The 18,902-nt window shown below is 39.6% G+C and overlaps 2 protein-coding genes across 2 annotated transcripts; both read left to right on the top strand.

Annotated features, from left to right (window-relative positions):
• Positions 1–2,444: 2,444 nt before the first annotated feature.
• Positions 2,445–9,584, top strand: LOC143884327 (carboxypeptidase). The gene is made up of 2 exons (XM_077387839.1): positions 2,445–2,796; positions 9,131–9,584. The coding sequence occupies exons 1-2, from the start codon at positions 2,532–2,534 to the stop codon at positions 9,283–9,285; spliced, it is 420 nt and encodes a 139-aa protein (XP_077243954.1). The 5' UTR covers positions 2,445–2,531; the 3' UTR covers positions 9,286–9,584.
• A 1,724-nt stretch (positions 9,585–11,308) lies between these two features.
• Positions 11,309–18,580, top strand: LOC143884326 (small ribosomal subunit protein RACK1). Its single transcript, XM_077387838.1, has 2 exons — positions 11,309–12,267; positions 18,230–18,580. The coding sequence occupies exons 1-2, from the start codon at positions 11,422–11,424 to the stop codon at positions 18,329–18,331; spliced, it is 948 nt and encodes a 315-aa protein (XP_077243953.1). The 5' UTR covers positions 11,309–11,421; the 3' UTR covers positions 18,332–18,580.
• The last annotated feature ends 322 nt before the right edge of the window (positions 18,581–18,902 follow it).

Below are 18,902 nucleotides of genomic sequence, written 5' to 3'. Positions count from 1 at the left end.
CACTGAGGAACCACATTTTCTACCCCGGAACCACATCTTATACCCTGGAACCACTAAGGAACCACATTTTATACCACGGAACAACTAGGGAACCACATTTTATACCCCGGAACCACTAAAGAACCACATTTTATACCCTGAAACCATTAGGGACTCACATTTTATACCCCATAACCACTAGAGAACCACATCTTATACCACGAACCACTAGGGAACCACATCTTATACAACGAAACTGCTAGGGAACCACATTTTATACCCCGGAACCACTAGGGAACCACATCTTATACCCCGAAACCACTAGGGAACCACATCTTATACCCCGGAACCACTAGGGAACCACATTTTCTACCCCAGAACCACTAGGGAACCACATCTTATAGCCCGGAACCACTAGGGAACTACATTTTCTACCCCGAAACCACTTAGGTACCACATTTTATACCCCGGAACCACTAGGGAACCACATTTTATACCTCGGAACCACTAGAGAACCACATTTTATACCTCAGAACCCACTAGGAAACCACATCTTATACCACGAAACCACCAGGAAACCATATCTTATACTAGGGAACCACATTTTCTACCCCGAAACCACTATGGAACCACATTTTCTACCCTGAAACCACTAGGGAACCACATTTTATACCCCGAAACCACTAGGTATACCCCGGAACCATTAGGGAACCACATTTTATAACTCGGAACCACTAGGGAACCACATTTTATACCCCGGAACCACTAGGGAACCACATTTTATACTCCGTAACCACTAGGGAACCACATCTTATACTACAGAACCACTGGGGAACCACATTTTATACCCCGGAACCACTAGGGAACCACATTTTCTACCCCGGAACCACTATGGAACCACATTTTCTACCCTGGAACCACTAGGGAACTCTGCCTTAAACTCCGAGTTGAAAGTCCGAACCAATGGTCGGACTTCCAAATGGAAGCCAGGAGAAATGGCAAATATACTGGTTTTCGTCGGAAATCCGAAGGCCGAAACAAATATCAGAAATCTGACGGAAACTAGTTGAAATAGAGCTTTATCACGTTGGCAATGGAGTTTTTTTTTTCAAAACTACCATGGCAATGAAGCTTTATCACGTTGCAAATGGAGTTTTTTTTTCAACACTACAATGGCAATGGAGCTTGGAAACGTTGTCAATGGAGTTTCATGTTAAAAGGCCTGCAGCAGGCTTAGGGAAGAGGAAAACAAAAAGGTGATATGGGTAGGTGAGAAACATAAGGATTAGAGCCTCTAAAAGGGTGGGAAAAGCAAGGGGGTATAGTTGTCCCAAAACCAAAATTTTCGTACCTGACAGCCCCTACTTTATGAATTTGAAATGTCTACCCTTGATTGACAATAAAACTAAAACTTTGCATTTTTTTAATAATTTTCCCTTTTTTAACATTTTTTATTTTAAAATAGAAAATGAGATCAAGGGCTAAGACCATCTCACTTTTTGAGCTGGAATAGTGCACTTGTGTTTGGAAATCAGCCCTTCTAACAGCATTTCACTTTTTGAGGACTACCAACTTCCAGCAGCTCATGAGCATTACTAATTTACTATGCATGAATACACTCCCTATTTTAAAAAATGGATGATTGGAAGGTACAGCCCACACCATAGGATGATCCAAACCGTGCATTTGATGGGCCATAATGTAAATAGGTTGTGCCCAAAAAATCATTAGCATAGGATGATTCTAACCCTCCGATCTAAAGAGGGACTGACAATATGGAAACTTCTATAGATCGAACGGTTGAGATAATCCTATGGCAATGATTTTTGGGACACGATCTATTTACATTGTGGCCCATCAAATGGACGGTTTGGATCATCCTATCGTGTAGGCTGTACCATCCATTTTGAAAATTAGGAGGTGAATTCATACATAGAAGGGGGTGAATTTATCACCGCCCAATAAAAACTCTTTATGGAAAAACATGCGGGTAACCCGCGGGTCGACCCAACCCACACGCTCTGGTACGGGTCACCTGGTTGCTGACCAGTAGGCTACTTGACCAGCACCCGCATGACCCACGGGTCACCCGACCCGACCCGACCCACCCGTTTGCCGGGTCTAGTTTGGATCGTCCTATGAGTGGACCGCACAGTAATTTTTGGAAAATACACAGCAACACACCATATAAAATCTCTATTATAGAAACCTACGGAGATCAGAGGGTTAGGATCATCCTATGGGGATGATTTACAAGGTGCAGTCTACTTACGTTATGGCCCAAGAAATGAACGGTTTGGATCATCCTACCAAGTGTGCTCTACTAAAAAATTCTGCACGTCATGCTTAAATTTTTTCTAGTGTGGGGTTGGCGACAAACACCAACGAAATCGACGGCCATTAAAACATCAAAATGTTTCCTTTTTTAATAATTTTGGTTAATCCCTGTGTGCAGATCAGATGAAAGGCTCAGATCACCACATGATTCCCTTCTAGCTTCAAAACAACTTGTTCCTCTTCCTTCAAACCCCTGAATCTTTATTTTTGCTAAAATGGTGACAGGAACCATGAAAAGTTCACCGATCTCTGCTTCTCTTCTTTTCCCTCTCAATCGTTTCAACCCGCCCAACTCACCCACACTCCAAATTCATCTCCGGAAACCCATCGTATCTTCTAAATTTCCCGGCAAAAAAACCTCAATTCGATGCGTTGGAAACTCGAATCAAACCCTAAATACGTGCAAGAATTGCAAAACGCAGTTCGACCCGTCTCTCAACCACCCTCGAGCTTGCCGTTTTCACACTGCCCATTTCGGGGGTAAGCTCTTTCCTTCCGTTTACTGATTTTCACTTATTTTCCTTATATATTATTCCATTTTATTTCATGTTCTTATGAATACCCATTTGTGATATTATCCTGAGGTGTTTTATTTTTCAATGGTTTGTTTAAATTTCGGTTGTTTTATGATATGAGTCGATGAAATCCATTTCCCAGTCAACTAGTAGAAAATTTAGGCTCCTTTTTCTTATTGTTTTACTTTTTATAAATACATAATGTCTTTTATGATTGGGACTTTAGTGGATATGATAGTCATTTTCTGCGGGGATTATTGTTTTTTGTCTTGAAATTTTGATATCACTCATTCATGGATTAAGGGAGACAATGTAACTTTCGTATTATATGTTGTATGTTGAGGATTTGGTTTGTAAGTGTTGGTTGCATAGATGTCAAGGCTAGAAAAAGTCAAATTTGAAAGATGTATCACCAAAGATTACATTGAATGAAATTTCAATAGTTGTCTGAGCTCTGCCAAGTATGAGTGTATGACCACTGTCCTTGACCTTGAATTTGTTGAGGAAGGTCTCTACAGTCTGTTTCAGATGAATGAGATTGAGATTGGTTCATGAAGCAGAGTCACTATCAAAATCTAGCTTTGGAGGCCTTAGGACTCACAAAGCCACATGGGTTTTTGGAACGAAACAATTTGCCTATACATGTACTGGGATTATGTCTCATTTCCCACTAGAGAAGTAGGGCTCATCCTAGTTTGATTATGAGTTCTTTACTCTTGGATGTATCCTTACCTGAGTAGGAAACATGAGAGAAGGAAAGAGGGAGAGAGAGTAATGACATTTTCTACACTGTTGAGGGACCCTATTGTTGTTTCCTTACTACGAGGGAGGGAGAGCGATACTTGGGTTAGGAAACATAGTTATATAAGATATTGAATACCTTATGGAATAGGAAACATAATATATAAGATATTGAATACCTTATGGAAGAGTTTGGTGGAGAGATTGAGAGAGGAGTGCTCTTGCATGAGAAAACGTCAGAGGAGGATTCCGGTTTAGAGAATAAGATTACAAGAAGAACCTAATTATATAAGATATTGAATACCTTATGGAAGAGTTTGGTCGAAAGATTGAGAGAGGAGTGCTCTTGCATGGGAAAACGTCAGAGGAGATTGCTGGTTTAGAGTATAAGATTATGAGAAGGTTTTTATTTATTATATTTTGTTGGGGGTAATGGTTTTATTAGGTGAAAAACACTGTAATCGTTCTTGTTTCTTGCTCATAGTGGATTCTTCTAACTCGCCATGTATGTTTGCAATCATGTGGAAGTGTGGAACCACATAAACTCGTTCCTTCATTGTGTGTCTTGTGGTTTGTTTACCATTTTCATCGGGTATGCATCATGTAGATCGCGTATAATCATGATATATTTCCCATAAAGTGCTATTAGAACCTTGGTGGGAGCGATCGTCGACAAAAAATTGATAAAAATGGCAGAATTTTTAAAGCTTGGCAGAGGATTCTAGCCAGAGGTAGAGTTTCTTAGAATTTCATCATGAGATAACCTTCATTTTAGATCTTATTGCAGTTTAGTTTGATTTCGGAGATACGTAGATTGATTGAATGAGATTCTGATTGACTGTGGGATCATAAAACAAGTGAACCCACTCGAATTTTTGAATTCGTTTGCCGCGACATTATTTGTCTTTCAGATTAGAAAAAACTTTGCCGATTGTTCATGGTATGTCCGATCTGTCAGACGTTGCCCTGTGGGATGGCCAGAGGCCAATTCGTCTTATGTTGCTTTGATCAGACGACTACAGGCCGATTAGTCAGCCGCTGCTCCAATCAAACGACCAGGGCCAGAGTTAAATTGTTTGCTTTCAAAGTTTGTGAAGTGATATAAGGTTGATCTGAAATATTGGCAAAGGACTCGACCTTAAAATTCTAGATTGACAAATTTAATTAAAAAGGCAATTTCAGCCTATGACAAAGGAGAGTGAATGATATCCTATTTCAACAGGGCCTTGCTAAGGTGTTGATAGGAATGTTGGCAAGCCGAAAAAGATGAAGTCAGGAGAGTGGGCAGGCATCGAATGGAGGGTTGTCAATATTATTCGATCACGTCTTGTTGAAAATGTTATGTTTAATGTTCTGGAGGAAGAATCTGTTTCAAAATTATGAGAAGTTGGAGAAGCTTTATATGTTAAAAATCTTGGCTAACTGATTGTATATGAAGCAACAGGTGTATGGGTTTAAAGATATTGGAAGGCGGGAATCTTCTTGAAGATATGACGATGTTCAATGGGCTTGGATAAGTTCCACAAAGTTTGATGGAAAGATGAATGAAAGAGATAAAGCCTTATTGCTTCTTGCTCTCTTCGCGATTCTTACGAGATTCTAGTGACTGTTATTTTTCGAGAAAGATACAATGAAGCTGGAGGAAGTCACATTGCTCTTATCAAACAAGATTAAGAAGAAGCCCAATTTTGAGGGTAGTCAAGAGCATGGATTGATTGTTCATAGTGAAAATTGAAGAGGAAGGTCGTTTGACAGGGGATCCAAAAAATAGTAGATCGAGATCCAAAGTTGGTAAGATAGGTGTGCAATGTTATCATTACAAGGGTTACAATCACACCAGGAGGGGTTGTCTAAAGTGAGCCTACAATTCGAGCAATGTTTCTGAAATAAGGCCATGGAGGTAATATATGAGTAGAATGAGATGGTTGGAGAAGTCCTCACGGTCTTCGCGGATAGATTCACTTCTTGAGTTGATTAAATTCTAGATTGTTGTTGCTTTTTTCATGTGTGTTCCAAACAAGAATATTTTGATACGTTTCTAGAGAGAAAGGCAGAGATTGTGTCCTTCGGTGATGGGTCAACTTTCGATGTCACAGAATTTGGGACTATAAAAATCAGAATGTGTGATGGAGTAGTGCACACTTTGGGTGGTGTGGCGTATGTCCTAATGATGCAAATGAATCTAATGTCACTAGGTCAGTTGGACTTCAGGGGTTGCAAGTATTTAGCTCCAGTTGGAGCCATGAAATTCACACATGGCTATATGGTCTTACTAAAAGGAGAGAAGTGTGGTGGTTTATATCATAGGGGAGCACGATGATAAAAATGATGTTCCTAGTACCTCAAAAGATGATTGGAATCGGAGTGATGTGTGTGCACACAAGTTCTCTTTCACAGTTGGTGAATAGATGAGTTTCTAGGCTGCAAACGATGGTGAGGATGTGACGGTTCTTGGCAGTATTGAGGGTCAGTCGAGGTCCATCTCCAAAGTTGAGACGCGACTTAAAAAGTCGAAGGCAGCACGCTGTGGGGGAAAATGACAGTGCGTTATAACGGGCACTCTTCCCTCCTCCGTGACCTTGATAACGATGTCTGAGGGGCACTTATGTCTTGATTGATCTCTTGATACAAGCACCTCCGGAGGTAACCTCATATTTATCGATGATTTCGATTGCATTCACGATAGAAATGAAACATTGGGTGGGCTCTTTGCAAGAAGAGTATTCTCAGTTGATGGACCGGGTGAGAGAGTGAGTCGCTTTCTGAACACCTTGCAATTAGGGAAGACACTAGACTAGGTGAGCCTTACCACCCGGGCGAGACCGTAGGATTATGAACTCCCACCCATTTCAAGTATGACCAACCAATCAAGCTTTCCAACTTGGCCCAGAAGGGGTCCGATTGAATTCACTATGTAATTTCGTAGTGAATTAGTGGTCTTGTTTCCGCTCTTCGAGTAATGAAAGGCATCGATACACCCCATGACCCTAAAGGCCTACGAGGTCGGTAACCGGTGTGGGCTCAGTCTTTTTTTCCACAACACGCCGAGGTATTAAGCAACTTACATATATGCTTTGGTTGTGTTGGTCGAGACAAGTGGAGTCAGGATTAGGATGATTCAATAGTGTGCATAGCTAGTGGTTGTAGAAGGCCAATGGATGTTTGCGGTGATAGCAAACAAGTGGAGATGCCTACGTAAATCTTTTGGGTGGCCAAGAAACAAGCAAAGGTGGAGATTATTGGGTTCGTGTGAGCTTTGTACTAGAGAAGTGGGGGGCATCCTAGTTTGACTAGGAGTTCTTTTATCTCAGAGGTCTCCTTACTTGAATTGGAAGCAAAAATAAAAGAATGAGAGTTTCTATGATTTGTGGATAGGGACACAAGTGTCGCATATCGACACGGACACAGCAAACCCCCAAAATTTAGAAACGGGGACACGGCTAAACCAAGAACTGAGACGCAGAAAAATCAATAGGATACAATAATATAATATTAGAACGAGAGTTTGTTTAGAGTTTTAGTTGTAGGATAGGCGATATGACATCAAATATTAGTTAAAGAATATCTAAAAGAATAGTTATAATATAAGAAGAGTTAACGATGAAAGAGGTAAACACAATATTCAATAATAAAACATAATGTCACACTTGTCACGGTACAAAAATGTGTCGACACTCCTACATTAAGTCTGACACCTCTGGTAGTACATGTCAACACATGTGGACACGGGTGTCGTGTCGGACACGACACGACATGTGTGTCAGCAATAAATTCGTCTAAATCATAGGAGAGTTTCTAAAACCATTGGGGGACTCTATTGTGGTTTTTCTAGTTAGACTAACCTAGTTATACAAGGTATTGCATACCTAATGAAAGAGCGTTTTCGAGAGATTGAGAGTGGAGTGCTCTTGCGTGGAAAAGCGTAACAAGGCGAGGGTTTAAACAAGAAGATTATGGGAAGCTCTATTTTTTTTGGGACAGAGGGTGAGGTGATTTGATTTTAGATCAAGGGAAAAACGTTGTAATCGTTTTTGTTTCTTGCTCGTCGTAGATTTCTCTGACTTGCCTGTGGTTGTTAGCAATCTTGCCGAACCACGTAAACTCGTGTCCTCATTGTGTTGTTTGTGGCTTGTTTACTATTTCCATCATGTGTGGGCAATGTAGATCGTGTATAGGCCCAACAAATTTCCAACAACCTTGATGGTGCTCCTTGGAGCACACTGCATGGGGCCTCGAGCCCTCGACTATGCATGCTATAGTCCTCATGTAGTTGTTTCTTAGAAAAGAACCCTTCTCTAGAAACATATTTGAATATATTTTCTGTTGAAAGGAAGGAAGCGGTTTCCTGTGCGAAAGGAAACTGTTACACTGCTTATAAACCTATCTCCCAAGAACCATCACCTTGTTCGTACTTTTTAGTTGAAGGCTGCCCTTTGGAAAATGTTCTACTTTCAACCTTTTCATTCAAGAGTTGCTTCATACCACTTGGTTTTTGAAGAAATGAGTGTTAACCTTCTAGTTACAGTAATTAGTATTTAGTAGATGTGATGTAGGATTTTAGGTGATATTATATCATATTCCTTAGTATAAATTCGCTTTGTAGGAAAACATTATTTGTCCTGGAATGTTCATGTCATTCCTTGTTTGGCACTTAAAAGTCTTTGAGGATCACTGAGGCTGATTGATAGAAAAGTAAGGGCAGGGCAAGGCGGGCGCTGGCAAATCAGGTACGAGATGTTCTTTGATGCCTGTCTACGGAGAACCAATTTGGGTCTTTCAAGAAAACTTTTAATCCAAGTCATGTTTAAATGGCATCCTTTACAGTGTTGTCATTGCTTCCTTACATGATCTCTTTGCAAGGAAGTGAAATATCTTGGGATTCTTTCGGTGTCGTGCGGTCAGTGCATGTGAGAAAACTCTATCGGGTAATTATTCTTGTAATGGCCAAAATACAACGGCATATGCTTTTAAAACTAAGCTATTTTCCAATCCACCTGACTATGTGCTGCTAAATCTGTTGAGCTAATTGAGTTGCGGTTCTTGGTTTAATGTATTTTGACTTGTGCTTTCAGTTCCAATCCGGATTAACTACAATCTTCCTTATAAATGACACTAGTGTTTTCAATCAACTTTTCACAAATTGAAGTAAAAAATTCTCAAACTAGTAATACTTGTTGTTTTAATGAACTTATTTGGCCTTTAAAAGATGAATTATTCAAAATAAAGTAAATGTGCAGCATCTTCACGAATTAGCAATACATTTGTCAATTTTCAGGATGTCAGTCACTTTTTTATTCTTGAGAATTACAAGATTGCTTCTTTCATGCCATCATGGGTTTGGATCCTGCCATTCTTTCTGAATCTTCTAGCAACGTAAGCTTATTTTATTGAAGAAAAAGATGCCGGTCAAATGAACAGATATGTCCTTCAGACGAACACTTGGATACATTTTTTTTTTTCACTGATGCTTTCATATCCTAATATAAAATGATCAAATGGCTGTGTGTGACTTGGTAAAATCAATTTGTTAGTCTGTATATGATTCTTTGCCATCCCAGGAGAAACAAAGAGGAAGTTTGAAAGTGTATATACTGGAGGAACCATGAACACCCCTGATGCTGGTCAAGTTATCCAATATTGGCATTGCTGTGGCTCTGAAGATCCCTTTGATGCTGGGTGTACCGCAGCGCCCCACTGTTCATACGATGATTAACATCAATGGTGGACTTTTTTAATACACATCTGTCACTCAGCTAATTGATTCTATAGTCTTGAGGTCTGATCTTCTTCCTCATAGTTTCTTAGATTCTGGTCTCTAGAGATCTACTCGACTTTAAAGAGTTACACTCTGAGGACGAAGGCGAAGGAAATGAAGATGATGGTGAAGGTGACAGTGACGATCTGAATGTGATTTGTTCTGTTAGTCTTTTGGGATGTATTTAAATGTATTATGTATAAGATTTATTGGGTAATGAGATGTGCTCACACCATTAAATGTATTTTGTTCTTATTTACGGTGGTTGGAAAATGGTGCATTCTTCTGGGAAATGGCAGTCTTGTCTACTTTTCTGGGCTTTTGGTTCATCTCTTGGGGATTTTATGCATGGTTTTCACTTGTAGGCTTTGAAAAAAAATTCAACTGTCCTGCTAAATGATCTATTACTGGAGGGTTAAGAATCATGTTAAAGAAAAGAACAGGAAATAAAAGATTAAAAATCAAATGTGTTCTTAATTAAAAGGAATGATACAGGAAGTGCCATACATAATTACATTGCAACCTCGGGTTTACTTGCATTGCCTTTGCCACAACTTGATCGTCCCCAGATCAACATCTTTAAGATGCTGCCCTGTTTGGATTGCAGGAAAAGTATTTCTTGAGGAAAACTTTTCTTAGGTTTTTTTTTAATTTCTCAGGGATATCATGATAAGAGAAATTATATGGTGCCCGTGCAGGCTTAAAAGCACATCCCTTGATATCTGATCAAACTTGATCCAACAGCAGCCCAGCCTCTTAAAAATTAGGCTGGCCTGCTGTTGGACCAAATATCAAGGGCACCCCGCACTGTACGTCATGCTCAGGCACCATATAAAACTCTCATTATAAGTTAAAACTTGAACAACGATGGTTAAAGTTCCTATAAAAAAAACGATGGTTAAAGTCACTTTTTCACAAGTAATCAAACAATTGGAAAGCATGAAGTTTTAGAGATAAAAAATCCAGCAATCCAAACAAGGCCCCTCGTCACTGTGAAAAAATATTCCATGAGCATGAAAAGCACCTACAAATCAGGAAAATGAAAAACCCATTCTAAATAGAGATTTTCTTCATTCTCTACCCTGCCCAATCAAGTCTCTCCCTCTCCTTTATTCTATACCCCCTTCCAAATTTGGGCCAATTAATAACTCCATGGAATAAGTCCTCATGGTTGCCAAACACTGCATAATTGGTTGGACCTAGTGTCTCAGCTTGGATAAACAGATTGTTCACGTTTACTTGACCCCAAAAGGTTTTTTAGTAGTTTTTAATATTTTAACAACTCCGCCTGTGTTTTTCACAGTCTGTCCCAAGCGTCAGGTTGGCATCCGGCGGTAAACTTTGCCAATTTTCTATGAAATCAATCCTGTTTCTAAAGGATTCATTACCCGACCCCTTGGGACAAAGGCTTAATTGAGTCGAGTCGAGTTGAGTTGAGTTTTCAATATTTTAACAATGCTGTTTTTGTCCAACCCATTAACATTGTATACATAAACCCCTAACGCGTCCACAAAATCAACCTGGCCCACGGTCATTAGAAAGTTAAAACTTAAGACACCTCCAAGATTTGCTTTTACCCAGCCCATAACATTGTTTGGTTGCCAGTAAATTTTTTATCCTCTGTGCTTTTTAATCACAGCAGTGAAGTCAACGGGATTTGCTAAGTTTTTTTTTCTCCTTACAATTTCTAAAATTGAGTCTATGTCATACTCATAAGCAATCATTACAAGAGTGGGATTAAAAGAATTCTAGTGCTAAAAGGCAACCAAACATAGGATGGGATGAAAATCTTACTAAAAACTTCCTAGGTTTTAAATTTTACGCAACCAAACTGACTATTGCGTCCACATAATCAGCCCGCCCATGGCGATTAGAAAAAAGTAAAGAAAATAGCTCGGCCCATTAATGATGTAATACTTTTACACTTATACCCGTTCACAAAAATATAATCCCCAACATACCCCAAAACCCTAGAATCCCTCCATCTTCGCATCCCATACATCCCATATATTATACTTACTAGCCCATCAACTCAACCCTTCCCAAGCCCTAACCTCCATCCCGAAACCAGAGTCTCCCCTCTCCACCACAACAATGGCCGAATCCCTAGTCCTCCGAGGCACAATGAAAGGCCACTCAGACGTAGTCACAGCCATCGCAGCCCCAATCGACAACTCAGACATGATCGTCTCCTCATCCCGTGACAAATCAGTCCTAGTCTGGACTCTCACCAAAGAAGAAGGCACATACGGGGTCCCTCGTCGCCGCCTAACAGGCCACTCTCACTTCGTCCAAGACGTCGTTCTCTCATCCGACGGCCAATTCGCTCTCTCCGGATCCTGGGACTCCGAACTCCGTCTCTGGGACCTCAACACCGGGGCCACCACCCGCCGCTTTGTGGGCCATACCAAAGACGTCCTCTCCGTTGCCTTCTCCATCGACAACCGTCAGATCGTCTCGGCCTCTCGTGACCGCACGATCAAGCTATGGAACACGTTAGGTGAATGTAAGTACACTATCCAGGATGGTGATAGTCATAGTAATTGGGTTAGTTGTGTTCGATTTAGCCCTAATACTTTTCAGCCGACGATTGTTTCTGGGTCTTGGGATCGGACGGTGAAGGTTTGGAATTTGAGTAATTGTAAGTTGAGGTGTACTTTGGCTGGGCATGGTGGGTATGTGAATACTGTTGCGGTTTCACCTGATGGATCACTTTGTGCTAGTGGAGGGAAAGATGGGGTGACTCTTTTGTGGGATTTGGCTGAAGGGAAGAGGCTTTATTCGCTTGATGCTGGGGGGATTATTCATGCTCTGTGTTTTAGTCCTAATAGGTACTGGCTTTGCGCTGCGACGCAGGAGAGTGTTAAGATTTGGGATCTGGAGAGTAAGAGTGTTGTGCAGGATCTCAAGCCCGAAGCGAGTCAAGCTGGGAAGAATCAGGTAACTATAACTACTGTACTATGGTCTGGTTTCTGGGTTTTATTGGGATCTAGGGTTAGGGTTATGAATTGTTTGCTTAGTTTTTATATGTTTCGTATGGTTGAAGTAAATGGGATTTTGGGTGATGGAATTTTATTATTCTTGTCCTTGTGGTTTGGCTCTATTTTGGTTCCTATGTTGTTGGTTTGATTTATGATAGATTTGTCTAATATTAAAACCTTTCATATATTCTGTTGGGTTTGGTTTGTATTTGACATTGGTGGTATATCACAATAGCTTTTTAGTTAAATGTTTTTCTGCTGTTATTATTTGTTACATTTAAACAGGATGATTTTTATATATTTTTGTTTCCAGTATGAAAATACAGGCATGCTTAATCACTTTTTTATTTTATTTTATCATCTATGATCTATGAATTGGGGTTATTTGTTGTCTTGGTTCATATGATCTATGAATGATAGTCATTAGATCAGACATGAGTGGTGTCGTTTGTGGAGCTTTTGTTTTCAATCTCCATGGTTAGATGTGCGCATTTCAAGGATTATTAAAATAGATATTTGGAACAAATCCTTTGATCATGAGATAAGAATGTGCAGATTGTTTTTTATTTTGATGTAGGTTAACCAAACACTTGTTGTGTTTTTTCTCATCTGGTCTTTCCTCATTACATAGTATGGTAGCCACTTGGCTACTTTGTTGTTTTTCAGAAGCTATTTTACTTGATCATCATATTTAGTTATTGATTTGTGAAATGTATGTGCATTTTGGAAGAGTAAAATCCCCAAAAATTAGAAATGTGTGTCAAATTTTTGCCTTGAACTTTCTTTCCCACTTGAATTGAGCGGGAAAGGGGATTTCTACACACACACACATGTTTATATAGTTTGGCGGTTTTTTCCTTTGCACATGTGGAACACAAAGGATAGTGATCCTTCAATTTGATTATTGGCTATATCGAAGGAGTTGAGATCACTGCATACATTGTCATGTGTACATTTGTGTGGTTAAGATGGCTCATAGGATAGGTTTTCATTCTTAACACTAAATGCTAAATAGAAATGACCATATATTTGTTGGAAATGACCCCTCTGTTTGCTATGAGCAAATGTATCACCCTGTGATCATGGCAGGATAGTAATAGGAATTGTGCCCACTTGCTTTGACCTTTCTTGGGTGGTAGTTCAATTAGACTGAATGTCTATCCTCTTCCGATTTTGGTCAGTTTTAACAAGATTCCAACATTGTGGACTTACCAAGGTTGCCAAGGCGGGAATCGAAAGCGGGAATCGAAGGCTCCTGGGATGGTGGGAAGCGGGAATCGTGGGTTTGCCAGAAAGTCGACGGGGATTCGTCGGGGATTTGCCGGGGAATCGTTGAGAGTCGTGGGGAGTTGGGATTCGCAGGGATTCGCTTGGGAATCGGGGTTCCTATAAAGTGGGAATCGGGGTTCCCAAAATTGGGAATCGGAGTTCCCAAAATTGGGAATCAGGGTTCCCCAGAATCGGGGAATCGAATCGAATCACGGTTCGGATTCGCGAATCCCCAACTCCAGAAACGAATCCTGCTTCTCTGGGACTTACACCAAGAAAGTTTCACTGAATCATTGCCCTTTAATCTTATGTACTCTTATTAGAAAACTTATTGCATGTTGAGAGAGGGGAATGTCTGTTGTTTTCGATCAGGCTATGCTCATGTTTTGCCTTTTGATGTAGGAGAAAATTTCTAGAAATTTACTTATAAAATCACAAGATTTAAGGGCAGAAAATATGTTCTCCATAAAATTTTTTCTCCCCTTTCTATTGTTTTTCTAGAAAAAGATTTATAGCTGATGGGTTCAGAAGAAGGTTTGTGTTTTAGTGGCCAATGGTGTCAATGATGTGGGCTCTAAGATTGATGTTTCTCTTAAATTTTCATTTGTTTGGTTTGCTTTATTTTAGTGGTAGTTGGTGTTTGCCGATTGATTCCATCAATTCGTTCCAAGATTTAGTTGCTCGTGTATTTGTAAAAAAACATTTAGCGGCTGCGAGGTTCTTTCATGTCTCAATATTCATTGGTAGCTAAAATTCTCAACCCATACACATTGCTTTAGTGATGTAGAATAGACTCCCCATTTTGCCACTTGGCTATGGGTTCAGATTCTGCATGCAGGAGTGGTGGTTCCCAATTTCCCATGATAGTTTCAATTTTTCAAAACTCCCCTGCATCATCGGTGACTCACCTGAGTCGACTCCTTTTACCTTGTCCGCGTTCTTGTCCGAGTCCACATTTTGCCCTACAAAATCAATTAAAACTCCTTTTGACTCTCTCAAATACTCGACTGTGTCAACCAAGTACTCGGCCGCATTAACCGATTGCTCGGCTGCGCTACGTCGAGCCAACTAGGATTTTCTTTGGCTGCATTTTGACCCGTATTCACATTTTGAAACACGGGTTCCCACCATACTCTAAGGAAACACTTGTTGTCACTATCACAAGCACATTTTTTGACCTATAAAGCACCTAATAGGCTTAATTCAAGGTCGAGACACCAATCAAACTATAAGCATCATAGGACCCACTAGATGCACATTCCTCTGACTAGAGACATTACATCAATTTGCCCCTATTTGACCATTCATAAAAGGACTCAACCTGTTGCCTCATATGGCAAGCATGGAATACTAAAATGCCCCGTCTTTTTGCCAATTATCATTTTATGTTGAAGAATTTTCTCAAAAGTCCCAAACTACATGTTCTAACTTCCCAATCAACTATACCCCCAAACACCTTTAGACCGGAGCTTATAGGTCTCATCTCCTCTGCCTCACGAATGCAAATCTTATCCTTTTCATTTGCATTTAGCTATCATCATCTATCTCTCTTATTTCATCACATGATTAGTTCAAGCATAAATCTTAGCCTTTAGTTATTTCAAGCACAATTCTACTGGATCATGTTGGCTGAGTAATTTGAATCAATGAAACAACAATTCTAGCCATCCAATCAACAACCAAAAGGGAGGACTTGCCCTATTTGCTCGACAAGCATGGATTATCAAAATGACCTCATTTCACCAAATATCATTTAATATCAAAGAATCTTCCTAAAAGGCCCAAACAACCCTTCTCATTTATGCTTATTGCTCATAAATGCATTTCTAATCCTTTTCCTTTGTATTTAATGCAGTGTTAAAATACTTCCCAAATCAATTGTTGACTTGCCCGAGTCGACTCCCTTCTCCCTTGGCCAAGCTCTTGTCCAAGTTTTACCCTACCAAGTCAATCAAAGCTCATGTCACTCACGAGCTAATGGAAAATTGACTGCATTAATAATTTTCTTGCCCGAGTCAGCTCCCTCTTACAATGGCCGAGTTGTTGTCCAAGCTTGAGTTTTGAAACACTGATTAATCTGCCACTAACACCTAATTCCATCATCATCATCCTCATTATTATTATTATTATCGAACAGGAACATGACCGAGGATATCACAACACGGCACCAAAAAGAAAAAAAGAAAAAGAAACAACGAACAGAAAAAGTTTTAATAAAGGAACTTGACCGAGGTGATCACCACACTGCACCAGAAAGGAAATTAAAAAAGAAACAAGGAGCATGATAAGGTAAATGGAAGATCCTCAAATGGGGAGCTAGTCGAAAATCTTAAACACCCCCCCCCCCCCCCCCCTCAAGGGTAGCGGGACCAATCTCTAACCCACCGAATCACGTTAAGGGAATCACCCTCAACAATAAGCATATCCATAATATATATGTCAACAATAAGAATCATGCTAAGCAGTGCCTGAACCTCCGCCTCTTGGATTTTTTCACACATATAGCAACAAAAAAGCCATTGTCGCTTCACTCTCAGTTACTTAGGAGACCACCACTTGAATACACCAGGATCGACCCATCAATATTTAACTTTAAACAACCAGGAGGGGGGTGATTCCGTTTGGAAACAAGATGTGCTTTGCAACAACTTCTCATCACATGACTATTTCAAACACAAATCCTAGGCTTTGATGGGTTTGACCCAAGGGCTTGTATTAGCCTAGGTCTCATCAATAACGATGTGCTATCAAGGTTTTAAATTTCGGTTTCAGAATGCGTTTCGTTCCTCACCGAAACCGAAATTTCGAAATTTCGTTCTAAATCCGTCCAAATAGAATAAAGTAATATTTTATCCCGTACAAAATTTCGGCGATAATATTAAATAATGAATATCCTTCGGATTTTTTAGGGATATTCCTTAAATTTCGGGGATCGATAACGTTTTGACTTCAACTCATTTCGGTTTCACTTTCGACCAAAACCTGAAATTTCAGTCCGAAATTTCGGATTTCGATCGAAATTTAAAACCTTGTGTGCTATGATTTAAGAAAAAAGTATTCATATAATGAGATAAGAGAGAGATCGATACTGATGGCTAGCATTAATTGCAAATATAACACACATTTATGAGAGAGAGAGATGAGACTTGTGAGCATGGATGTTTGTGGTATAGTTTTGATGAGATTCTTTGACACCAGATAAAAATTGGCAAGACATATTTTCTTCTTCTGAATAATGCATATTTTACTAGAAGCGACAAGAATAGGTAGCTAATGCTTGGTGTAGTGAAGAATAGGCCGCATTCGGCCTTTTGGTCATATGGGATGGCTAGATTAGAATTGCAGACCACAAGAATAGACGACCCCTCTCTCTCTCCCTCCAATAAGAATGACAAGTTCATTTGATGACTCGGATCAGGGCGAATCAACATGATATCTCTGATATGGCAAATGTCAGTCTTGTGGTTCTGATGCTTTCAGTTTAATTGGCTTAATAGGCATCTTGGTAGTGATCTGCAGAGGCACAATCGGGCGTGCCTAGAAGCAGCAAGACAATTATGGAGTTGCATGATGTTTCTGATTACGGGAGTCCAGTCTCACCTTTTCTTTTATGCAGCTGGGAACCTCGGGGTTTTTTGTGCCTCATAATAAACTATTGGCCTGTAATGAGAAACCTTTCAGTAACTGATCTGTTTCACGACTCCGAAAAGGGCCTCAAATTTCCCTATGTAATGGGAGCTCTGGTGGTAGTGGTTCTTGGTTTTGTTGACAATTTGACATCACACTCAACCAGTGTAGAGTTGTGGGTTTCGCAGCATGGTAGGTACAAACTTCAGGGCCATTTTTGCTGGGATTAATATCCGCGTGTTTTGATCAGACGACAATACTGCAGTTAATTTTCTGTGAAGATTATCACAAATAACAGACTAGATTCTTGAATTGTGGTGACCTCTGATATCTTGGGAACAGGGTGAACGCATTGATCTTGTGAGTATAATTCTGCAGTTATTTACTGAACCCTTACATCTGAATGTCAGCTTCCATTTTTCTGTACGGGAAACTGGATATAGTGTCATCTCTCATCTTATATATGCACTTTCTATTTGAATCATTTGATTATATTCCACATATGTTGGTGTGGTGGTCATATCTTGGAAACCAGCCAGAACTCAGTATCCCTAGTCTCTATAGAGGGCGTTTGGAATTCCAATAACCAAAGATTGACCTCATACATGACATAGCATTCATAACAGGTCATGTGAAATCTTTTAGGACTACGGACTGCTTACTTCAGCTTATGGCTAATGCATTCAGATTTGTGAAGTGGTTGTTTTTAATATCTGGGGTAAATACTACTGAACTGGCATTTCCAAAAAAAAGAAAAAAAAACTACTACTGAACTTGTGGCCACATCGTCTACATTGCAATAGTAGCTGGAAATGAAGACCTATATTTCTTGATAGGATAGCTGTGTGAGCCACTAGTTTGTTATGGTTAACACTACTATATTGCATTTGTTTAGTTTCAAACATATATTTTTTGATTATTTCATAACTTGGAAGCTTTAACTAGATGTGTAAGAAAAGCTCTTCTTTCAAAAAAAAAATGTGTAAGAAAAGCTTTTAATTATCTCTTCCTAACTGTTGTTGCAGATGGTGTACTGTACAAGCTTGAGTTGGAGCTCTGATGGAAGCACCTTGTTTACTGGTTACACAGATGGTGCCATTAGGGTCTGGGGTATTGGCCGTTATTAAGATGTTTTCCCAAGTAGGTACATTTATTTCGAGTTTTTCTTCCTGGGAGGATCATGTAGGATTTTGTTTAATCTTTTTGCTGATTTTGGATTTTAGAAGGCACATGGGTTGGCTTTGATTTTTTTGGTTTATTATATATTTGACACTTTTAGTTGCTTAGTTTTTGGTTTGTCATATCTTTGTGTTCGTGTACTTTGTCGCTAAAATAACACCATCCTGAATAGATTGGCTTTGTCTTTGCAGCATGAATCTAGAGAAAGCCTTTTGGTTCATTTTATATTCATTGTTGCAGTTATGGAGTAATATTTTAGCTGGTTTTACCATTCCAAAAAAAATATATCTGGTTTTAACGAAGTTTGTTTGGGATGATGATTGCATAGCCCTCAATAGACAGAAATATAGGAGTGCAAATTTGCATCAATGAAATGTTTTTTTTTAGCTAGAACCAACCAAGCTGGTTTCTTGGGAGGTTTTGTAGGAGTGGAAACGTGCATCAATGACATTTTTTTTGAATGGTAAACATCAATGAAATGGTTTGATGAAGTTTTAACCATTTCATAGTAAGTTGTTT

The sequence above is a fragment of the Tasmannia lanceolata genome, unplaced genomic scaffold, assembly GCF_043159265.1.
Source record: "Tasmannia lanceolata isolate RefF3 unplaced genomic scaffold, GAP_Taslan_0.1 ptg000008l, whole genome shotgun sequence".
In the NCBI taxonomy this organism is placed as follows: Eukaryota; Viridiplantae; Streptophyta; class Magnoliopsida; order Canellales; family Winteraceae; genus Tasmannia; species Tasmannia lanceolata.
Note: the sequence above shows the minus strand (reverse complement) of the source record. Positions and strands in the feature narration are given on the sequence as shown.